Consider the following 23,842-nt stretch of genomic DNA (forward strand, 5'->3'; position numbering starts at 1 on the left):
TATCATTGTGGGGACAGGGGGGCACGATGATAGATTCCCCAGGAAGCCTTTACAAAAACCCACAGGGGCATGAGCCTTGTGGCACAGCATGTTGAGGCTACTGCAGAGACTTGGGCAGCAGAGCAGGCATGCTCTGCCTTGGTTTCTCTTAACAGACATTGTGTGCTGGGAGTTCCTTTCATCATCTGACAACTGGGGCTGCCCTCTCTGGGAAGCAAGCTAGGAAATTTTGAGCTATTGAAATTAATTCTCAGCAAACCAAACTGACTGCAGATGCACCTAAAGCCTATCAGCCGTGCAAAGCTGGAATTATTATTTTGTCCTGATGCGCCAGTGCTTGCAACAGATGACAACATGGTTCTTTCTTAGTGTAACACAAGGGTTAGAAAAAGAATTCTGACATGTGGCAGGTATCTCTCAGAGGCACTACTTAAAATGTGTTGGGGTTTTCCCTCTTAAATAATCCTCCCATATCTGTCAACTGCCTCATGCCTGTGAGAACAAAGGTTGCCTCTAATCCTTCTCCCCAGTGTCTCACTGCACTTCTTCCTAATGGATATGTAGGGTTTGTCTAGGACCAGTCAACAGATTTTTCTCATTCACATCTCCCTGTGTGGATGGTTTTAACCAATCAGAAAATTCAATGGGATCCTGAAAGACTTTTCAAGACAGCTGGCCTGCCATGGAAAGGAAAACAAAGGGATTTGTTTCAGTCCTCTGCTAAAGGTGAACCACCTGCATTTGACTATGATGGCCACAAAGCAAGTATCATTTGATTATTAACGCCACAAGTTACAGAAAAGAAGGCATCACAATGCTTGGAATACAAGACTGAAAGTGGGGAAGTTCTAATTGTAGACCATTTCTATTCCCAGACAGTGACAGCCTCTGGGTGCGTCTGCTTGTTTTTGTGATGTGCAAAATGAGAACAGCAGGTAAAATCAGTGATGTAACGCAGAGACTGGAGAAAGGTGGCAAAAACACTTGGGGTGAAATGCAGACAGAGTTTCAAACAAATCTGGGTAATGCTTTTATGAATTCTACAGATTATACAACTGATTTCAAACTGGTTTTCTGTCAAAACCCTTTGAACAGAGATTGAGTGTTGTTTGGAATTCCATAATGCAGAAATGATTTCTTAAGCCTCTGCTTATAGTAAGCCAGCTGCAGTGCATCCCTTCTCGTAGCTTATGATACATCTCTTTGCTACTGTGTACAAACTCTGGTTTGTCTTTTGGAACGGGGACAAAACTTACAGTAATAGGTAAGAAATTTTTATTTCCTCTTTTAATTCACTTCAAATGCCATGTCTTCTCTTTAGATAATTTCATTATTATCCTCCCTTTCATTATGAAACTGCTATTCTCCTGGTCTGCTAGTAACCCTGTCCGCTTCAGAGAGTAGAATAAGTTGGGTCTTCTAAGTAGGGGTACATTTTCCATTTTGGACAACTGAAGGAATGCATTTTCAGCAAAGAAAAAACTGTCCATAGAAAGAATTAGGATAAGGAATGGGATAAATAATGTGTGCATGACATAAAAAAAAGTTTTCAGAATGAAAGAAGACATGTAAAAAATCTCAAAAGTGTAGCTACTATCTGCTTCTGCTGCTTCTGCTGGACCTAGAGATGATTAAGGACAAGTCAGTGAAAAGCTGTCTATCTGTCTGGAAAGAACTGACTTGCAGTTACACTTTGAAGCAGCTTAGAAAACAAAATCAAGATGACACAAGCTCAAGATACTCTGGATCTTTCCAGGGTAAATTAAAGAACGAGTTATCTCAGATAACTGGGAAAAACAAGTGTGCTAGCATTTTTGGATGATAAAAAAGAAGGCAAAAATCATTGCTCAACTTTATAATGAGCAATACTAAAATTTCTCTGCAGCTCTTAAAGTCCTTGTTGTTATAGAAAGCAGCCCTCTACAGCACAGCCAGTTTCTTTCCTCTGCACAGGCTCACCAGGATGGTGATGCAAAGATCACTAAGGACAATGTTTTACTATTTCAGATATAGATGCTAAACAGCCAGTAAAAACCACAGATGGAAGAATATATGTTTCATTTCAAAGTGAAGGAGCTCTCAGGGAATGTTTTTTCTGAGCCACATTTATGGATTTGGACTGTGCAAGTCTTGGGAAAACAAGGCTGCTGCTCAGATGCCGATAAATGACGGTGATCTCTTCTTCTCCTTGTGCTGTTCCTGGAGTTCAAAGAATTGGTGCCTCAGATATTTGTACCATGTTGTGCCATTACAGATTAAATTGATAACAAGTAGTAGAATTCAATCTGCATAGGGAAAAAAATCAGTGATCAACACATTTTTCAGACCCAAAGATTATCTGAGGTGCTTGAGCTGATGAAAATGAATACACTCACCCCTCATTGACCATCGTCATTTATGCAGTGAACGTGAATGATCACCACCAAGGGAGCACAGAGAATAAAAGCAGAGACTGCCTTCCAAGGAAAGCCTTTCAGGGAAGGGCAGCATGTTTAGGAACCTCAGCAAAGGGCAGAGTGGACCAGAGACTGTGCTATAGAGTAAAAGTTATTTTGAAAGTAAAAAAAAAAAAAGGAGGCATTATTTTCTGAGTGAAAAATATTCAAATTGTTGAGAAAAATTAAGAGGAAATGTGGGTATTTAACTAAGAATCAGAAATCATTCAGTGTGCATAAAGGAAATACTTTCTAATAGTCTAATATTCTGACACCTAGCTAAAGAGATAAATATTCTCAAAAGAGATGGTGGAAGCTCCAACAACTGATTCATGTAAGCCTGAAGCAAAAGGGCTCTGGACAAGGGATTTCTGATGTTGACCTCAGCTGTTTAGACACACGAATTTCGTGGTGTTCCCTTACAGACGTGTTTTTTTAGTGGACCTGAGTACTTTGTGTTTCTACATTGCTGGTACCCCGTGAGGGGAGGGTTAGTCCAGAGGCCTGGCTCAGAGGTCTGGGAGTAGAGGAGAGGTTTTTCTGAAGCTGCAAAACAGTGTGGATAAGGGGAACTTGTACCTTGGGTGTGGAACAAAAGTTACGGTCATAGGTAAGTAAGAAGTCAGATCTCTGTGATCTATGTGATACTTGTTTAGGGGACAAGAACCTTCTTAATGAAAAGCTTAATAATGATAATTTTTCATGTAGCCATGGGAACAGGATGAATGATTTATTGGTTGCTTATTACAATGAGATGTGCCATTAAGATATTTGCAGAATTTTCAGGCACAGATTTCGAGATCCCTGTGCCAGCAGATTTTGTCTTTAATTTCTGGGTACTTCATGAGGGGAGAAGGGAAGAATTTTGTTTCCTCCCGTTGTCCAAGGAAATAGTATAGAGGTTGAGAATCAAAATGAACAGTGTAGAAGACCAGACAGAGTGGGGGGCTGATCAGATGTTTCTTCCAGTCCTTGCTTTTACCAGTCTCCTTACTCCATTTCTAACATGCTCATTTTCTATTTCTATCCAGTAGTTTTGTCATTCTTTCTACCACCCTTTTTACTTGCCTTCCCTACTTCAATCCCGTTTTTTTTTTTTTTTTTTTTAATACAGTATTCATTTTGGGTTTTAATATTTTCTTTTGTGTCCTCCTCTCTGTTATGAGCCAGAGAATTTTTTGAAATTAATCTTAGAATAAGAAAAACATCATAAAGCTAAGTGCTAGAAGGTAGAAGTAGAAGCCATCAACCTCTCTACACACACACTGAAAAGAAAGCAGAGCAGTGCTAAATCCTCTAGGGAGTTATCTCTATTTAATATCCTGGTCATCTAAAGTCTGTACAAGCTCATACAGAAGCAGCTCAGGGATCTTTGCAGTGGAAGGCTTGGTGGTCACAATTAGGGCACCATTTGTATGCAAACACGAGGGCTTAGGGGACAAGAGCTCTGCAAGAGATTAATTGCTGCTAATTCTGCTACCTCTCTTCCTCTGCAAAGGAGAGAGTCATAAGAAAGAACATCTACAATCCATAGTGCCTTCACACATACAAAAAACCCCAACCCGGAGTAATTATTTTCTCTTTGGCTCCCTAGTTTTCATTGCATTTCTTTTTCCAGCAGCACTCTACAGACCTCATGGTTTTCTCATGCTCGATGAGTTAAAAAGACTCTCCGATATAGTATATGGAAAAACTCCCTGGCTTTTAGGGTCACTGCTTGACTTCTGAGTAACTTCTCATGGCTGCCTTGTACATCCTTTTCACTGAAGTCTGTTCTCATTAGTATTACAAGCAGGTAATTAACACATTAAAACAGGGAAGTTTTTTTGATTTCCAAGTGTATAGAATCTTGCATCATTTTGGGAAGGTGTGTAGCCTAGGATCAGAGCTTCTCATGCCTACAATAACCTAAAAATTAAACGACATAAAAATATGTTTAATGTTTTTAAAAATGCATTGGTTAAGACCCGAGGCAAAAACCTGTCCCTGGCAGATTCTTCTTACCTACCTCGAGTGTTTTTCACTTCAGACAGTGAGAAGGATCAGCTCCTTCCTTCCCGGTCACCTCTCAGATGGGGGCCAAGTAGGGTATCCCATGATAGTATAATTCTGAACACTGCAATGACCACCATGTCTCAACTCCATCTCCAGCACGGGAACTCAGTTTGCTGAAGAGGTTTGTGCCTTCTAAGAGACTCTCCTACCTATTAATACAATATAACAAACACAGACCTTTCCGCAACACTGGGGGCATTTCTGCCCATCTGATTGCTCAGCTTCTTTGCAGCTCTCTATTCTTCTGACAGAGGCAATACAAGAAATTCACGTGCTCGTGCCTTTCAGTGGCCAGAGCTTTCTGTTCCTGTGTAACGAGTGAAAACAACTCCCTCCATTTTCCTGGTGTCTCCTGTCCAATAGACATCGATTGTCCAATAGACAGCTGTTGAAGGCCAGGTATTTCAGGAGTAACATGGCACACAGTCTGGACCATTTTCAGAGGGTTCTGATTGAAGAGCGTGATGGGGGCTCTGGACCATGTTGCTTTGTGTTTCAGGGAAGAATGAGGAAATCATACCTCCAGCTGTGGCCATCTTTTCCCCATCAAAGCAGGAGATCCAGCAGAAGAGCAAGGCCACACTGGTGTGCCTGGCCTCTGGTTTCTACCCTGACCACCTGACTCTGGTCTGGAAGGTGAATGGGGTGAAAAGGACCCAAGGGGTGGGGACAGACGAGTCCTCCACAAAGAATGGCAGCACCTACTCACTGACCAGCCGACTGAGGATGCCAGCCTGGGAGTGGTTCAACCCTTCCAATCGCTTCGAGTGTGTTGCCAATTTTTTCCAAAATGGAACGCAATCAGCGCAGAAATCTATCAGTGGTGATGTTGGTGAGTTAAAAATGTCTCTCACCGTGTTGTACAAGACAGAAACCCCAAATCAAAAGAGCATGTGTTATGTTATGGACCTCGACTATGTCTAGCTTCCCTTCAGGGTGCTCTTCTGGCACAAACAGAGACGTAAATAAGTAGGGGTTAGCATATGTCTCTTCCCATTCCTGGGCTTCTGTACCTGTATTACCAGTCGGCATCTAGAGTTTCTTCAGGCTTTCTACTGACAAATCTCTGTAGTAAATTGCACAGTACTATAAAAACCCTAGAGCAGTAAAATGAATGAGGCAATGTTTTGTAAACTGAAACTTCTAAAATCTTTATTCTGTTGGCTTTGAAGAGAAACATGACTCTCGGTTCATTTTTGTCTTTCAGGTTGTGCACTCACACCAGGTACGTGTGGCTTCTCCCATAAAGAGAATTTTGCCTCTTCTCTCAGGCAATTATCAGTGTGTATCTTAATTCCAGCTTTACTAAGTATAACATGTGGGTGATATCTGCTGCATGAGCAGCTTCTACTTTCTGATCTAAGTGATTTGTTTGCAGTAATAAAAAAAAAAAAAAAAAAAAAAAAAGAATTTTTGGGAGGGTTGTTTGTGCATACTGTGTGTACCTCATCTTTGGGCATTAGCTTTCCCCTTTGATTCCATTTTAAAAATAGAAGAAATCATGATACCTTCCTGTAGCCTGTAATTTACTCTTTATCATCTGCTCCAGTCCCTGAAACTGACCTCCATTGGGAATAATCTTGGTCAGCCACGAAAGAAATGAACCATACTTATCGAAGGGATTTTGACATCAAGGCTCAGAACATGATATTCTGAATATTTCTAAGTGTCAGACTTTTCATGGCAGGTCACATTGCCCTCCACACTGCTGCCATGTATGGAGGATATCCATATTATAAAGTACATTTCTTTTCTCTTTGTCTACATAGTTGGACACTCATGTTTTTCAACAACTTCTTTGACGCTTCAGGAATCTTAAGGCTGCACCAAGACAGGGCTGGTATCTCCATACTGTGGCAACCCCTTGAGAGTGAAAAATTTACAAGAAGAAAACTTCTAGAAGCCATGTAATTCTGGCCTTCGTAAAACCTTCCTGATAGATCAGCAGCACTCAAAAGGCCTCTGACAAAAACGAGACAAAATACAAGTTCAGATCTTGTGATTCAGCCTGTTTTGAGTTTCTAGCAGGGCCCTTGGATGAACAGCCCCGATTGTCAGGAGATGTGGCAACTCAGTACTTTCCTAGCATAAAGCCAATCTCTGTCTTTCCTAGACTTGCTTTGTCTTTCAGTTCTCCGAGTCTCTGTTCTGTCCCATCCCTGGTTCCCTGGTGCCAACAGAGCCACTCATTTGGCTCTCGTTCCCTTAGGTCACTTAGCTAAAGATTTCCAGGGTTCTCATTTGCTGAGAGCTCCATTAGAAGCAGCACCTCGTGATGATGATGGTGGTGATAACTGAATACACCAATGCTGTCTGACTTGCAGAGTCGTACTTGCGGTATGGAAATTCTCTGAAGCTCACTTACCTCATCCTCTGTGGCAAAGCCTTGGTCTACGCAGTTTTGGTGAGTGGCCTGGTGTGGACGGCCAAGGTAAGTCAGAGTGCCCCTGGAAGGCTGGGCTTACCCACTAGTCAAGGATCAGTGGATGCAGGCTAAGCCTGTGCTCAGAGGTGTGGGGGTTCTGCAGGTGCTCTGCCAGGCTTTGTGCAGTCTGCCTTGAAAAATCACAGGTGATGGGTTCTCTATTACTGGATTTTTTTCCCCAGAACTCAAATCAAATCAATGCTGTCTAGCAGAGAAATTCCTTCTCACAATCCTCTTTAAACCCATAAAACCAATGAGAATTAAGGACAAGTTACCCAGAAAGCAAATAAGGGAAATATCAGATATATCATGCACTTGTCTAACCATTGTAAAGTCGCTTACACCTGTAGTGAAAATAATACGCAGGAGGTTCTTTGAGGTGATGCACAGGATAAATCTCATCAAACATTGACAAAGATTTACATGGAACTGAGGGATCAATCAGGAGAGATGGGATAAATTGAACTAACTGCCAGAAAATACTTTTTTATTAGTGCATATTTCCTGTGGCTTAGAGACACACAGAGGGAGAGCAGCAGAAGCCCCAGCACTTGTCCCTTTTAAAGCACAACTGGGAGATGTATTTGCAAAGTGAGCTAGTTGAGTTGAGGGCAAGGAGAAAGACAATCTCAGTTATAGTTTTTGATGCTTTTGCAAGGATATACTGGAGGGGGTAGATTTGTCCTTTTCTGGATCACAATCATAGAATCACAGAATGGTTTAGGTTAGAACGAACATTTAAAGATTATCTAGTTCCATCCCCACACTGAAATGGGCAGGGCCATCTTTCACTAGACCAGGTTGCTCCAAGCCCCATGTAACCCAGCCTTAAACACTTCCAGGGGTGGGACATCCACAGCTTCTCTGGGACGCCTGGGAAACCGTCTCACCACCCTCACCAGAAGAAAGTTCTTCCTTTAATCTGAAGCTACCCTGTATCAGTTTAGAACCAGGCCTCTTTGGCCTGTCACTGCAGGCCTTGGGAAAACAAGTGTGTTTTCCTTAAAAGTCCCCCAGGGCCATGTATTGGAAGGCCTCAGGCCGGCCTCTCCAGAGGCTTCTCTTCTCCAGTGTGAAGATGGGCTCTTCTCTAGGCCTGTCTTCATACCCTGAGGCCCTGGGACTGGTTTTGTGGGGCTGCTCTGCTCTCCCACATCCATGAGTTTCCTGTGCTGGGCCCCCAGAGCAGGACACACAGCTGCAGGTGGGATTGGTGGGGTTCACATGGGCCAGCTCCCAAAGTCTGTCCAGGGCCCTCTGGATGGCATCCCTTCCCTCAAACACATCCATGGCCACATGGCTTGGTGTCGTCTGGGAACTTGCTGAGGGGGCACTTGTTCCCACTACCAAGGACACACTGTTGATGGCTGAAAAAATGCTTTTGGTCCCAGTGCAGAGCCTTGAGGGAAACACTTTGTTACTGGTTACCACTTGAACATTCAACCATTGATGGTAACTCTTTGGGCAAGGTCACCCAGCCAAGTCCTGTCTTTGCTTCTGCTCTTTGGTGTTTGTTGCAATTACCATTATTATTTTATTGTTCTCATTATTTTATTCCATTTTGTTTTCAAGCAGACTAGTGTCAAGTTATCCAGAGAATAAATGAAGAGCCCTTGTCATCCCAGCAGCAGGAACACAGCAAGTTGTCTACCTTTCCATAGCAAAGTATCCATGCTTCTAAGAACTTCAGAATATAATTTTGTTGCAATTATCTGTTGTCCTCCTGTTCTTCACTTTGCTGTAATCACTGCTGAGCTTTCCCTGTACTTCCATATCAAACTCTATCATATTTTATTGCAACATATCTTGAACACCAGCACCCTCTTAATGCTCAGAGGCTGAGAACTCATCTCCTTGATTTAGGAATAAAGTTTTCCCTCATTTTCTCCTGAAAAAGCATGATTGGTTGTTTATAAATTTGGTCTTCTGTAGTCATAATGTCCTACCACACAACTTTCAGTGATGAATAGAGCCATAAGGGATGGCACATGTAAGATCATTCACTGACAATCTCTTTAGGAATATCTGACTTTCTGTGGGAACCGTAGAGCCTCACTGAGTACTTACACTGTGTACCAACGAGTGGAGCAGGGCTGCAGGCTTTGGAGGCTTGCCCTCACCAGGGTCTTTTGAGGGTTTTGAGCCAAAATAGCTGCATAATTCAAAAGTGGTAGAGATGGAAACAGCACTCCAGCCACATGAGAAGGGACACTGTCTAGGGAGAGGCATGGGAGCTGGTTTTTTCTTTCACTCTCTTCTTCCAAGGGATTACCTTGCTGATGGCACCAGACTCATTGTGGTAGTGAAGAAAAATTTGGTGAATAGATTAAAAGTCACCTGCCACTAATTGCATTTGTTTCAAAAGGTTTTGATAACAGACTTGAGAGGAATCTGTCCCATCTCTTTTAATGTCATTAAAGAAAAAAGCTCTGTCTTAGGGCAGGAGGACAGATGGGCATAATGCTGTAAAATGGAGTTCTTGTTCCTGCTCTGTGCCTGTCACTCCTTTCATCTTCTCAAAGCACTTCAGAACAGGAGAAAATATCCTATGGAACCAAGAGATTTATTTGGTGTTCTGAGCACAGAAATTACTTCAGCAGTCTCGGGGCTGCTTCAAACCAAACAGAGAATTGTTTCCTGAAAAATACTTTTCACAAAAGTGCTTCAAGGGGTCTTACATTCACAAGATGTGGACAACCTGGTCTAAGGAAAGGTGTCCCCTTCCTTTCTGAGGACGACACAAAAGGAACAGTTCTCGACCAGTGGGAATCGTCGGAAGGTTGTACAAAGGGGCACATTTCAGGGCGTGTGACAAAGATAAACAAAGAGAGAGACATCTTTAGAACTGGTGATGGGTTCCTTTCCCAAGATGCCTCATTATTCATGTTCAATGAAGTTAGAATAGACTGGAGCACAGCATTATGGAATATTAAGAAATAGTTCTAGCTCAGTCTGAAACACACTAGGAGAGAGATAATTTATTGGGACATTTGGTGAAAATGGCTGCGTTTATCAGAGCTGTCAGAAGAACTCCCGGATCAATCTTGTCCTCACATGCACAGACTTTCAGAGTGGCCATGGCAGAACTTGGTCAAAGTGAACAGAGGACAAACTTGGGCATTGCAGCTTTGGAGCAGGCAAGCTACAGTGTGCAGGAGAGACACAACACAACGTTTCTATGAAGAGAAAATACCTTGGCAAATGACAAAGGGTTCTTTTAAGATTCTGGAACAAGAAGAATGTTCCCATACTGAATTTCTATCTCTCATTTGCTGGAAATTGAGAACAAGCTCAGGAATCCAGTCCTGTCCTTTTCCAAGGTTGCTGCAAGCCTTCTAATTCTCATTCACACACACTCCCGCTATTATACAGGTGACTGTGCAAAGAGAGCACTTTAAAAGAGAGACAGACACGTATCTGGGCACATGTAATATCTGGGGTTTATTTCCTTTTGGATTGAAGTATGTTCAAATGAAAGGTTTTGTCCATTAAGCTCTTTTTCAAGAGTGTTTTGGACAGAGGATGTTTCTGCACAGAAGCAGAATTCTGCTCTGCACACATCTGTTATCTCTCCTTCTAGCCATCCAGGAGACTGCTTAGGACAAAGTGATGTCTTGAGGGTGATATCTATGTAAGTCCACATCTCTACAATTACACCATCTCTCTTATAATTTTCAAGAGAAGCAGCTAGTGAGAATGAAGGGGAGAGTTTTAGACAAAAAGAGTGGAAACATTCCAGGGAAATAGTGCCTAAGACCATCAATGAAGAACGATTATATTGTGTTAATCTTTCAAAGAAAAGAGTAAAAAGGAACATTAGAAACCCTAAGAGAACAAGACAAAAAAAGACTAAGAAAAGCAAAGCAAGAATGAAGGCAAAGACAGAACATAGAGACAGGGTAAAAAGGATACCATTGAGGGATAGGGAAGAGAGTCTAATCTGAACTGGAGGAGAATCAAAGGGAACCAGAGTGTGTTTCTGTAAAACAGTGTGTGTTGGGTACACTTTTCTGTGTACCATGAACTATAATCCGAAGGGAATAGTAAATATGGAGAGTCTTTCTGGAGATCTTTCATCCACTTTGCATCTCCATATTACCTCAAACCACAGTGAAACCACTGTTTATTCAGTGGAATTTCCCACAGGACTAAATGAAGAATGGAATCATACATCTTTGTATAAATGTTTCCTGCATAGATGTAGGCATAAGGCAGACTAAGGTGGAGGAATGATAGTGTGCATTTGGAGGTGGAAGATCTGGGATATCTGAAAACAATAGAAAGTAATTTCTGATTTTCCTTGTAGAATGACATGGTTTTGAAGATTTTTGTCCTGTGCTTTTACAGCCTATTTTTCATATCAAGAAAGACTCAAACAAAGCCATTAAAGAGCAATATGAAAAACATGTTTACTGCAGGTTCTTGATTTGGTTGGTAACCAGGTGTTGACACTTTGTGAGACAAGACTGTGCCACTGATTTGTAAAGGGAGGGAGATAAATGTAGCCTGTTACCTGTCCCCATCAGTTCCCATCCCTTCAGACAGTCTGCAGAATAAAGGCTTGCTCTTACTCCTAGATGAAGCCTTTCCACAGGCAGAGTCACAAGCTCTGGGAGGACGCTCTCAAGCAACAGCAAGGTACAAGGACAAACACCAGCCCGTAGGGAGCAAATTATTCTCATTGCAAACCAAAAATTGCAAACCGTGAGCTTGAAGTTTGTTTGTCATCCCTGGGGTAGAAGAGAGAAAGACTAGAAGGAAAGCAGCATGAACACTGCCATGACACCACCAAGTGAAAAATTACTGCAGTTAAAGCCAACCAATAAAAGAAAAAATGTGTTCCCTTTTTGAGTATAGGAAAAAAATCTTGAGATTATAAATTGAGGTATAATGGATATGCACTGAGAGCTCATTGGACTATCACATAGAAACAGCAGTGGCAAAGGAAGGATGTGGTCTGTGGCTCTGTCATGGTTTAGCCCCAGCCAGGATCAAGCCCCACACAGCTGCTTGCTCCCTCCCCACCAGCAGGACCGGGGAGAGAGTTGGAAAAGCACAAGTGAGAAACTCGTGGCTTGACATGAAGACAGCTGAAGAGGTAAAGCAAAACCTGTGCACCCAGGCAAAGCAAAACAAGGAATTCATTCACCATTTCCTGTGAGTGGGCAGGTGTTCAGCCATTCCCAGGATGGCAGGGCCCCATCACACATAACAGTGAGTAGGGAAGGCAAACACCATCCCTCCAAATCTCTCTCTCTTCCTTCTTCTTCCCCTTCTCATGCCTTTCACCTACACGCACGATGCCATAGGATGTGGACTATCCCTTGGATCAGTTGGGATCGGCTGCCCCTGCTGGCCCTCCTCCCAAATTCCCATGCACACCACCAGCCTCCTTGCCAGCATGGTGGTGGGAGAAGCAAAAAGCCCTTGAATGCTGCGTGAGCACTGCGTTGCAATAACAAAACCTTTTCTATGCTGTCAAGAGTATTTGCAGAACAAGCCCAAAGCACAACCCCACAGTAGCCTCAGTGAAGGCTCTACCACAGCCCAAACCAGCACAGGTACTCATGGCAATCCTTCCTGGTTGACAAAAACCAGGGAGTGGAGTCATGGGTGGGATTGTTTTTGTACCGGATTGTATCATTGTGGCAACTGGGGGGGCACGATGATAGATTCCCCAGGAAGCCTTTACAAAAACCCACAGGGGCATGAGCCTTGTGGCACAGCATGTTGAGGCTACTGCAGAGACTTGGGCAGCAGAGCAGGCATGCTCTGCCTTGGTTTCTCTTAACAGACATTGTGTGCTGGGAGTTCCTTTCATCATCTGACAACTGGGGCTGCCCTCTCTGGGAAGCAAGCTAGGAAATTTTGAGCTATTGAAATTAATTCTCAGCAAACCAAACTGACTGCAGATGCACCTAAAGCCTATCAGCCGTGCAAAGCTGGAATTATTATTTTGTCCTGATGCGCCAGTGCTTGCAACAGATGACAACATGGTTCTTTCTTAGTGTAACACAAGGGTTAGAAAAAGAATTCTGACATGTGGCAGGTATCTCTCAGAGGCACTACTTAAAATGTGTTGGGGTTTTCTCTCTTAAATAATCCTCCCATATCTGTCAACTGCCTCATGCCTGTGAGAACAAAGGTTGCCTCTAATCCTTCTCCCCAGTGTCTCACTGCACTTCTTCCTAATGGATATGTAGGGTTTGTCTAGGACCAGTCAACAGATTTTTCTCATTCACATCTCCCTGTGTGGATGGTTTTAACCAATCAGAAAATTCAATGGGATCCTGAAAGACTTTTCAAGACAGCTGGCCTGCCATGGAAAGGAAAACAAAGGGATTTGTTTCAGTCCTCTGCTAAAGGTGAACCACCTGCATTTGACTATGATGGCCACAAAGCAAGTATCATTTGATTATTAACGCCACAAGTTACAGAAAAGAAGGCATCACAATGCTTGGAATACAAGACTGACAGTGGGGAAGTTCTAATTGTAGACCATTTCTATTCCCAGACAGTGACAGCCTCTGGGTGTGTCTGCTTGTTTTTGTGATGTGCAAAATGAGAACAGCAGATAAAATCAGTGATGTAACGCAGAGACTGGAGAAAGGTGGCAAAAACACTTGGGGTGAAATGCAGACAGAGTTTCAAACAAATCTGGGTAATGCTTTTATGAATTCTACAGATTATACAACTGATTTCAAACTGGTTTTCTGTCAAAACCCTTTGAACAGAGATTGAGTGTTGTTTGGAATTCCATAATGCAGAAATGATTTCTTAAGCCTCTGCTTATAGTAAGCCAGCTGCAGTGCATCCCTTCTCGTAGCTTATGATACATCTCTTTGCTACTGTGTACAAACTCTGGTTTGTCTTTTGGAACGGGGACAAAACTTACAGTAATAGGTAAGAAATTTTTATTTCCTCTTTTAATTCACTTCAAATGCCATGTCTTCTCTTTAGATAATTTCATTATTATCCTCCCTTTCATTATGAAACTGCTATTCTCCTGGTCTGCTAGTAACCCTGTCCGCTTCAGAGAGTAGAATAAGTTGGGTCTTCTAAGTAGGGGTACATTTTCCATTTTGGACAACTGAAGGAATGCATTTTCAGCAAAGAAAAAACTGTCCATAGAAAGAATTAGGATAAGGAATGGGATAAATAATGTGTGCATGACATAAAAAAAAGTTTTCAGAATGAAAGAAGACATGTAAAAAATCTCAAAAGTGTAGCTACTATCTGCTTCTGCTGGACCTAGAGATGATTAAGGACAAGTCAGTGAAAAGCTGTCTATCTGTCTGGAAAGAACTGACTTGCAGTTACACTTTGAAGCAGCTTAGAAAACAAAATCAAGATGACACAAGCTCAAGATACTCTGGATCTTTCCAGGGTAAATTAAAGAACGAGTTATCTCAGATAACTGGGAAAAACAAGTGTGCTAGCATTTTTGGATGATAAAAAAGAAGGCAAAAATCATTGCTCAACTTTATAATGAGCAATACTAAAATTTCTCTGCAGCTCTTAAAGTCCTTGTTGTTATAGAAAGCAGCCCTCTACAGCACAGCCAGTTTCTTTCCTCTGCACAGGCTCACCAGGATGGTGATGCAAAGATCACTAAGGACAATGTTTTACTATTTCAGATATAGATGCTAAACAGCCAGTAAAAACCACAGATGGAAGAATATATGTTTCATTTCAAAGTGAAGGAGCTCTCAGGGAATGTTTTTTCTGAGCCACATTTATGGATTTGGACTGTGCAAGTCTTGGGAAAACAAGGCTGCTGCTCAGATGCCGATAAATGACGGTGATCTCTTCTTCTCCTTGTGCTGTTCCTGGAGTTCAAAGAATTGGTGCCTCAGATATTTGTACCATGTTGTGCCATTACAGATTAAATTGATAACAAGTAGTAGAATTCAATCTGCATAGGGAAAAAAATCAGTGATCAACACATTTTTCAGACCCAAAGATTATCTGAGGTGCTTGAGCTGATGAAAATGAATACACTCACCCCTCATTGACCATCGTCATTTATGCAGTGAACGTGAATGATCACCACCAAGGGAGCACAGAGAATAAAAGCAGAGACTGCCTTCCAAGGAAAGCCTTTCAGGGAAGGGCAGCATGTTTAGGAACCTCAGCAAAGGGCAGAGTGGACCAGAGACTGTGCTATATAGTAGAAGTTATTTTGAAAGTAAAAAAAAAAAAAAGGAGGCATTATTTTCTGAGTGAAAAATATTCAAATTGTTGAGAAAAATTAAGAGGAAATGTGGGTATTTAACTAAGAATCAGAAATCATTCAGTGTGCATAAAGGAAATACTTTCTAATAGTCTAATATTCTGACACCTAGCTAAAGAGATAAATATTCTCAAAAGAGATGGTGGAAGCTCCAACAACTGATTCATGTAAGCCTGAAGCAAAAGGGCTCTGGACAAGGGATTTCTGATGTTGACCTCAGCTGTTTAGACACACGAATTTCGTGGTGTTCCCTTACAGACGTGTTTTTTTAGTGGACCTGAGTACTTTGTGTTTCTACATTGCTGGTACCCCGTGAGGGGAGGGTTAGTCCAGAGGCCTGGCTCACAGGTCTGGGAGTAGAGGAGAAGTTTTTCTGCAGCTGCAAATCAGTGTGAATAATGAGAAGTTGTTCTTTGGCAGTGGAACTAAAGTTACGGTCATAGGTAAGTAAGAAGTCAGATCTCTGTGATCTATGTGATACTTGTTTAGGAGACAAGAACCTTCTTAATGAAAAGCTTAATAATGATAATTTTTCATGTAGCCATGGGAACAGGATGAATGATTTATTGGTTGCTTATTACAATGAGATGTGTCATTAAGATATTTGCAGAATTTTCAGGCACAGATTTTGAGATCCCTGTGCCAGCAGATTTTGTCTTTAATTTCTGGGTACTTCATGAGGGGAGAAGGGAAGAATTTTGTTTCCTCCCGTTGTCCAAGGAAATAGTATAGAGGTTGAGAATCAAAATGAACAGTGTAGAAGACCAGACAGAGTGGGGGGCTGATCAGATTGTTTCTTCCAGTCCTTGCTTTTACCAGTCTCCTTACTCCATTTCTAACATGCTCATTTTCTATTTCTATCCAGTAGTTTTGTCATTCTTTCTGCCACCCTTTTTACTTGCCTTCCCTACTTCAATCCCGTTTTTTTTTTTTTTAATACAGTATTCATTTTGGGTTTTAATATTTTCTTTTGTGTCCTCCTCTCTGTTATGAGCCAGAGAATTTTTTGAAATTAATCTTAGAATAAGAAAAACATCATAAAGCTAAGTGCTAGAAGGTAGAAGTAGAAGCCATCAACCTCTCTACACACACACTGAAAAGAAAGCAGAGCAGTGCTAAATCCTCTAGGGAGTTATCTCTATTTAATATCCTGGTCATCTAAAGTCTGTACAAGCTCATACAGAAGCAGCTCAGGGATCTTTGCAGTGGAAGGCTTGGTGGTCACAATTAGGGCACCATTTTGTATGCAAACACAAGGGCTTAGGGGACAAGAGCTCTGCAAGAGATTAATTGCTGCTAATTCTGCTACCTCTCTTCCTCTGCAAAGGAGAGAGTCATAAGAAAGAACATCTACAATCCATAGTGCCTTCACACATACAAAAAACCCCAACCCGGAGTAATTATTTTCTCTTTGGCTCCCTAGTTTTCATTGCATTTCTTTTTCCAGCAGCACTCTACAGACCTCATGGTTTTCTCATGCTCGATGAGTTAAAAAGACTCTCCGATATAGTATATGGAAAAACTCCCTGGCTTTTAGGGTCACTGCTTGACTTCTGAGTAACTTCTCATGGCTGCCTTGTACATCCTTTTCACTGAAGTCTGTTCTCATTAGTATTACAAGCAGGTAATTAACACATTAAAACAGGGAAGTTTTTTTGATTTCCAAGTGTATAGAATCTTGCATCATTTTGGGAAGGTGTGTAGCCTAGGATCAGAGCTTCTCATGCCTACAATAACCTAAAAATTAAACGACATAAAAATATGTTTAATGTTTTTAAAAATGCATTGGTTAAGACCCGAGGCAAAAACCTGTCCCTGGCAGATTCTTCTTACCTACCTCGAGTGTTTTTCACTTCAGACAGTGAGAAGGATCAGCTCCTTCCTTCCCGGTCACCTCTCAGATGGGGGCCAAGTAGGGTATCCCATGATAGTATAATTCTGAACACTGCAATGACCACCATGTCTCAACTCCATCTCCAGCACGGGAACTCAGTTTGCTGAAGAGGTTTGTGCCTTCTAAGAGACTCTCCTACCTACTAATACAATATAACAAACACAGACCTTTCCGCAACACTGGGGGCATTTCTGCCCATCTGATTGCTCAGCTTCTTTGCAGCTCTCTATTCTTCTGACAGAGGCAATACAAGAAATTCACGTGCTCGTGCCTTTCAGTGGCCAGAGCTTTCTGTTCCTGTGTAACGAGTGAAAACAACTCCCTCCATTTTCCTGGTGTCTCCTGTCCAATAGACATCGATTGTCCAATAGACAGCTGTTGAAGGCCAGGTATTTCAGGAGTAACATGGCACACAGTCTGGACCATTTTCAGAGGGTTCTGATTGAAGAGCGTGATGGGGGCTCTGGACCATGTTGCTTTGTGTTTCAGGGAAGAATGAGGAAATCATACCTCCAGCTGTGGCCATCTTTTCCCCATCAAAGCAGGAGATCCAGCAGAAGAGCAAGGCCACACTGGTGTGCCTGGCCTCTGGTTTCTACCCTGACCACCTGACTCTGGTCTGGAAGGTGAATGGGGTGAAAAGGACCCAAGGGGTGGGGACAGACGAGTCCTCCACAAAGAATGGCAGCACCTACTCACTGACCAGCCGACTGAGGATGCCAGCCTGGGAGTGGTTCGACCCTTCCAATCGCTTCGAGTGTGTTGCCAATTTTTTCCAAAATGGAACGCAATCAGCGCAGAAATCTATCAGTGGTGATGTTGGTGAGTTAAAAATGTCTCTCACCGTGTTGTACAAGACAGAAACCCCAAATCAAAAGAGCATGTGTTATGTTATGGACCTCGACTATGTCTAGCTTCCCTTCAGGGTGCTCTTCTGGCACAAACAGAGACGTAAATAAGTAGGGGTTAGCATATGTCTCTTCCCATTCCTGGGCTTCTGTACCTGTATTACCAGTCGGCATCTAGAGTTTCTTCAGGCTTTCTACTGACAAATCTCTGTAGTAAATTGCACAGTACTATAAAAACCCTAGAGCAGTAAAATGAATGAGGCAATGTTTTGTAAACTGAAACTTCTAAAATCTTTATTCTGTTGGCTTTGAAGAGAAACATGACTCTCGGTTCATTTTTGTCTTTCAGGTTGTGCACTCACACCAGGTACGTGTGGCTTCTCCCATAAAGAGAATTTTGCCTCTTCTCTCAGGCAATTATCAGTGTGTATCTTAATTCCAGCTTTACTAAGTATAACATGTGGGTGATATCTGCTGCATGAGCAGCTTCTACTTTCTGATCTAAGTGATTTGTTTGCAGTAATAAAAAAAAAAAAAAAAAAAAAAAAAAGAAAAAAAAAAAAAAAAGAATTTTTGGGAGGGTTGTTTGCGCATACTGTGTGTACCTCATCTTTGGGCATTAGCTTTCCCCTTTGATTCCATTTTAAAAATAGAAGAAATCATGATACCTTCCTGTAGCCTGTAATTTACTCTTTATCATCTGCTCCAGTCCCTGAAACTGACCTCCATTGGGAATAATCTTGGTCAGCCACGAAAGAAATGAACCATACTTATCGAAGGGATTTTGACATCAAGGCTCAGAACATGATATTCTGAATATTTCTAAGTGTCAGACTTTTCATGGCAGGTCACATTGCCCTCCACACTGCTGCCATGTATGGAGGATATCCATATTATAAAGTACATTTCTTTTCTCTTTGTCTACATAGTTGGACACTCATGTTTTTCAACAACTTCTTTGACGCTTCAGGAATCTTAAGGCTGCACCAAGACAGGGCTGGTATCTCCATACTGTGGCAACCCCTTGAGAGTGAAAAATTTACAAGAAGAAAACTTCTAGAAGCCATGTAATTCTGGCCTTCGTAAAACCTTCCTGATAGATCAGCAGCACTCAAAAGGCCTCTGACAAAAACGAGACAAAATACAAGTTCAGATCTTGTGATTCAGCCTGTTTTGAGTTTCTAGCAGGGCCCTTGGATGAACAGCCCCGATTGTCAGGAGATGTGGCAACTCAGTACTTTCCTAGCATAAAGCCAATCTCTGTCTTTCCTAGACTTGCTTTGTCTTTCAGTTCTCCGAGTCTCTGTTCTGTCCCATCCCTGGTTCCCTGGTGCCAACAGAGCCACTCATTTGGCTCTCGTTCCCTTAGGTCACTTAGCTAAAGATTTCCAGGGTTCTCATTTGCTGAGAGCTCCATTAGAAGCAGCACCTCGTGATGATGATGGTGGTGATAACTGAATACACCAATGCTGTCTGACTTGCAGAGTCGTACTTGCGGTATGGAAATTCTCTGAAGCTCACTTACCTCATCCTCTGTGGCAAAGCCTTGGTCTACGCAGTTTTGGTGAGTGGCCTGGTGTGGACGGCCAAGGTAAGTCAGAGTGCCCCTGGAAGGCTGGGCTTACCCACTAGTCAAGGATCAGTGGATGCAGGCTAAGCCTGTGCTCAGAGGTGTGGGGGTTCTGCAGGTGCTCTGCCAGGCTTTGTGCAGTCTGCCTTGAAAAATCACAGGTGATGGGTTCTCTATTACTGGATTTTTTTCCCCAGAACTCAAATCAAATCAATGCTGTCTAGCAGAGAAATTCCTTCTCACAATCCTCTTTAAACCCATAAAACCAATGAGAATTAAGGACAAGTTACCCAGAAAGCAAATAAGGGAAATATCAGATATATCATGCACTTGTCTAACCATTGTAAAGTCGCTTACACCTGTAGTGAAAATAATACGCAGGAGGTTCTTTGAGGTGATGCACAGGATAAATCTCATCAAACATTGACAAAGATTTACATGGAACTGAGGGATCAATCAGGAGAGATGGGATAAATTGAACTAACTGCCAGAAAATACTTTTTTATTAGTGCATATTTCCTGTGGCTTAGAGACACACAGAGGGAGAGCAGCAGAAGCCCCAGCACTTGTCCCTTTTAAAGCACAACTGGGAGATGTATTTGCAAAGTGAGCTAGTTGAGTTGAGGGCAAGGAGAAAGACAATCTCAGTTATAGTTTTTGATGCTTTTGCAAGGATATACTGGAGGGGGTAGATTTGTCCTTTTCTGGATCACAATCATAGAATCACAGAATGGTTTAGGTTAGAACGAACATTTAAAGATTATCTAGTTCCATCCCCACACTGAAATGGGCAGGGCCATCTTTCACTAGACCAGGTTGCTCCAAGCCCCATGTAACCCAGCCTTAAACACTTCCAGGGGTGGGACATCCACAGCTTCTCTGGGACACCTGGGAAACCGTCTCACCACCCTCACCAGAAGAAAGTTCTTCCTTTAATCTGAAGCTACCCTGTATCAGTTTAGAACCAGGCCTCTTTGGCCTGTCACTGCAGGCCTTGGGAAAACAAGTGTGTTTTGCTTAAAAGTCCCCCAGGGCCATGTATTGGAAGGCCTCAGGCCGGCCTCTCCAGAGGCGTCTCTTCTCCAGTGTGAAGATGGGCTCTTCTCTAGGCCTGTCTTCATACCCTGAAGCCTTGGGACTGGTTTTGTGGGGCTGCTCTGCTCTCCCACATCCATGAGTTTCCTGTGCTGGGCCCCCAGAGCAGGACACACAACTGCAGGTGGGATTGGTGGGGTTCACATGGGCCAGCTCCCAAAGTCTGTCCAGGGCCCTCTGGATGGCATCCCTTCCCTCAAACACATCCATGGCCACATGGCTTGGTGTCGTCTGGGAACTTGCTGAGGGGGCACTTGTTCCCACTACCAAGGACACACTGTTGATGGCTGAAAAAATGCTTTTGGTCCCAGTGCAGAGCCTTGAGGGAAACACTTGTTACTGGTTACCACTTGAACATTCAACCATTGATGGTAACTCTTTGGGCAAGGTCACCCAGCCAAGTCCTGTCTTTGCTTCTGCTCTTTGGTGTTTGTTGCAATTACCATTATTATTTTATTGTTCTCATTATTTTATTCCATTTTGTTTTCAAGCAGACTGGTGTCAAGTTATCCAGAGAATAAATGAAGAGCCCTTGTCATCCCAGCAGCAGGAACACAGCAAGTTGTCTACCTTTCCATAGCAAAGTATCCATGCTTCTAAGAACTTCAGAATATAATTTTGTTGCAATTATCTGTTGTCCTCCTGTTCTTCACTTTGCTGTAATCACTGCTGAGCTTTCCCTGTACTTCCATATCAAACTCTATCATATTTTATTGCAACATATCTTGAACACCAGCACCCTCTTAATGCTCAGAGGCTGAGAACTCATCTCCTTGATTTAGGAATAAAGTTTTCCCCTCATTTTCTCCTGAAAAAGCATGATTGGTTGTTTATAAATTTGGTCTTCTGTAGTCATAATGTCCTACCACACAACTTTCAGTGATGAATAGAGCCATAAGGGATGGCACATGTAAGATCATTCACTGACAATCTCTTTAGGAATATCTGACTTTCTGTGGGAACAGTAGAGCCTCACTGAGTACTTACACTGTGTACCAACGAGTGGAGCAGGGCTGCAGGCTTTGGAGGCTTGCTCTCACCAGGGTCTTTTGAGGGTTTTGAGCCAAAATAGCTGCATAATTCAAAGGTGGTAGAGATGGAAACAGCACTCCAGCCACATGAGAAGGGACACTGTCTAGGGAGAGGCATGGGAGCTGGTTTTTTCTTTCACTCTCTTCTTCCAAGGGATTACCTTGCTGATGGCACCAGACTCATTGTGGTAGTGAAGAAAAATTTGGTGAATAGATTAAAAGTCACCTGCCACTAATTGCATTTGTTTCAAAAGGTTTTGATAACAGACTTGAGAGGAATCTGTCCCATCTCTTTTAATGTCATTAAAGAAAAAAGCTCTGTCTTAGGGCAGGAGGACAGATGGGCATAATGCTGTAAAATGGAGTTCTTGTTCCTGCTCTGTGCCTGTCACTCCTTTCATCTTCTCAAAGCACTTCAGAACAGGAGAAAATATCCTATGGAACCAAGAGATTTATTTGGTGCTCTGAGCACAGAAATTACTTCAGCAGTCTCGGGGCTGCTTCAAACCAAACAGAGAATTGTTTCCTGAAAAATACTTTTCACAAAAGTGCTTCAAGGGGTCTTACATTCACAAGATGTGGACAACCTGGTCTAAGGAAAGGTGTCCCCTTCCTTTCTGAGGACAACACAAAAGGAACAGTTCTCGACCAGTGGGAATCGTCGGAAGGTTGTACAAAGGGGCACATTTCAGGGCGTGTGACAAAGATAAACAAAGAGACATCTTTAGAACTGGTGATGGGTTCCTTTCCCAAGATGCCTCATTATTCATGTTCAATGAAGTTAGAATAGACTGGAGCACAGCATTATGGAATATTAAGAAATAGTTCTAGCTCAGTCTGAAACACACTAGGAGAGAGATAATTTATTGGGACATTTGGTGAAAATGGCTGCGTTTATCAGAGCTGTCAGAAGAACTCCCGGGTCAATCTTGTCCTCACACGCACAGACTTTCAGAGTGGCCATGGCAGAACTTGGTCAAAGTGAACAGAGGACAAACTTGGGCATTGCAGCTTTGGAGCAGGCAAGCTACAGTGTGCAGGAGAGACACAACACAACGTTTCTATGAAGAGAAAATACCTTGGCAAATGACAAAGGGTTCTTTTAAGATTCTGGAACAAGAAGAATGTTCCCATACTGAATTTCTATCTCTCATTTGCTGGAAATTGAGAACAAGCTCAGGAATCCAGTCCTGTCCTTTTCCAAGGTTGCTGCAAGCCTTCTAATTCTCATTCACACACACTCCCGCTATTATACAGGTGACTGTGCAAAGAGAGCACTTTAAAAGAGAGACGGACATGTATCTGGGCACATGTAATATCTGCTCTGCACACATCTGTTATCTCTCCTTCTAGCCATCCAGGAGACTGCTTAGGACAAAGTGATGTCTTGAGGGTGATATCTATGTAAGTCCACATCTCTACAATTACACTGTCTCTCTTATAATTTTCAAGAGAAGCAGCTAGTGAGAATGAAGGGGAGAGTTTTAGACAAAAAGAGCGGAAACATTCCAGGGAAATAGTGCCTAAGACCATCAATGAAGAACGATTATACTGTGTTAATCTTTCAAAGAAAAGAGTAAAAAGGAACATTAGAAACCCTAAGAGAACAAGACAAAAAAAGACTAAGAAAAGCAAAGCAAGAATGAAAGCAAAGACAGGACATATAGACAGGGTAAAGAGAATACAATTGAGGGATAGGGAAGAGAGTCTAATCTGAACTGGAGGAGAATCAAAGGGAACCAGAGTGTGTTTCTGTAAAACAGTGTGTGTTGGGTACACTTTTCTGTGTACCATGAACTATAAACCGAAGGGAATAATAAATATGGAGAGTCTTTCTGGAGATCTTTCATCCACTTTGCATCTCCATATTACCTCAAACCACAGTGGAACCACTGTTTATTCAGTGGAAGTTCCCACAGGACTAAATGAAAAATGGAATCATACATTTTTGTATAAATGTTTCCTGCATAGATGTAGGCATAAGGCAGACTAAGGTGGAGGAATGATAGTGTGCATTTGGAGGTGGAAGATCTGGGATATTTGAAAACAATAGAAAGTAATTTCTGATTTTCCTTGTAGAATGACATGGTTTTGAAGATTTTTGTCCTGTGCTTTTACAGACTATTTTTCATATCAAGAAAGACTCAAACAAAGCCATTAAAGAGCAATATGAAAAACATGTTTACTGCAGGTTCTTGATTTGGTAGGTAACCAGGTGTTGACACTTTGTGAGACAAGACTGTGCCACTGATTTGT

The 23,842-nt window shown here is 42.3% G+C and overlaps 1 pseudogene and 1 gene segment (V, D, J or C); both read left to right on the forward strand.

Annotated features, from left to right (window-relative positions):
• Nucleotides 1-8,811, forward strand: part of LOC136375516 (T cell receptor beta constant 2-like) — a 29,457-nt gene extending 20,646 nt beyond the window's left edge. Inside the window, 5 exon segments of the C gene segment in view lie at nt 2,963-3,045; nt 4,990-5,322; nt 5,698-5,715; nt 6,815-6,921; nt 8,491-8,811. Of these exon segments, the coding sequence occupies nt 2,963-3,045; nt 4,990-5,322; nt 5,698-5,715; nt 6,815-6,921; nt 8,491-8,517 (568 nt within the window).
• Nucleotides 8,812-14,710: 5,899 nt separating this feature from the next.
• On the forward strand, nt 14,711-21,187 carry LOC136373534 (T cell receptor beta constant 2-like; annotated as a pseudogene).
• Nucleotides 21,188-23,842: the final 2,655 nt, after the last annotated feature.

This window comes from Sylvia atricapilla, chromosome 2 (assembly GCF_009819655.1).
Source record: "Sylvia atricapilla isolate bSylAtr1 chromosome 2, bSylAtr1.pri, whole genome shotgun sequence".
Classification (NCBI taxonomy): Eukaryota; Metazoa; Chordata; class Aves; order Passeriformes; family Sylviidae; genus Sylvia; species Sylvia atricapilla.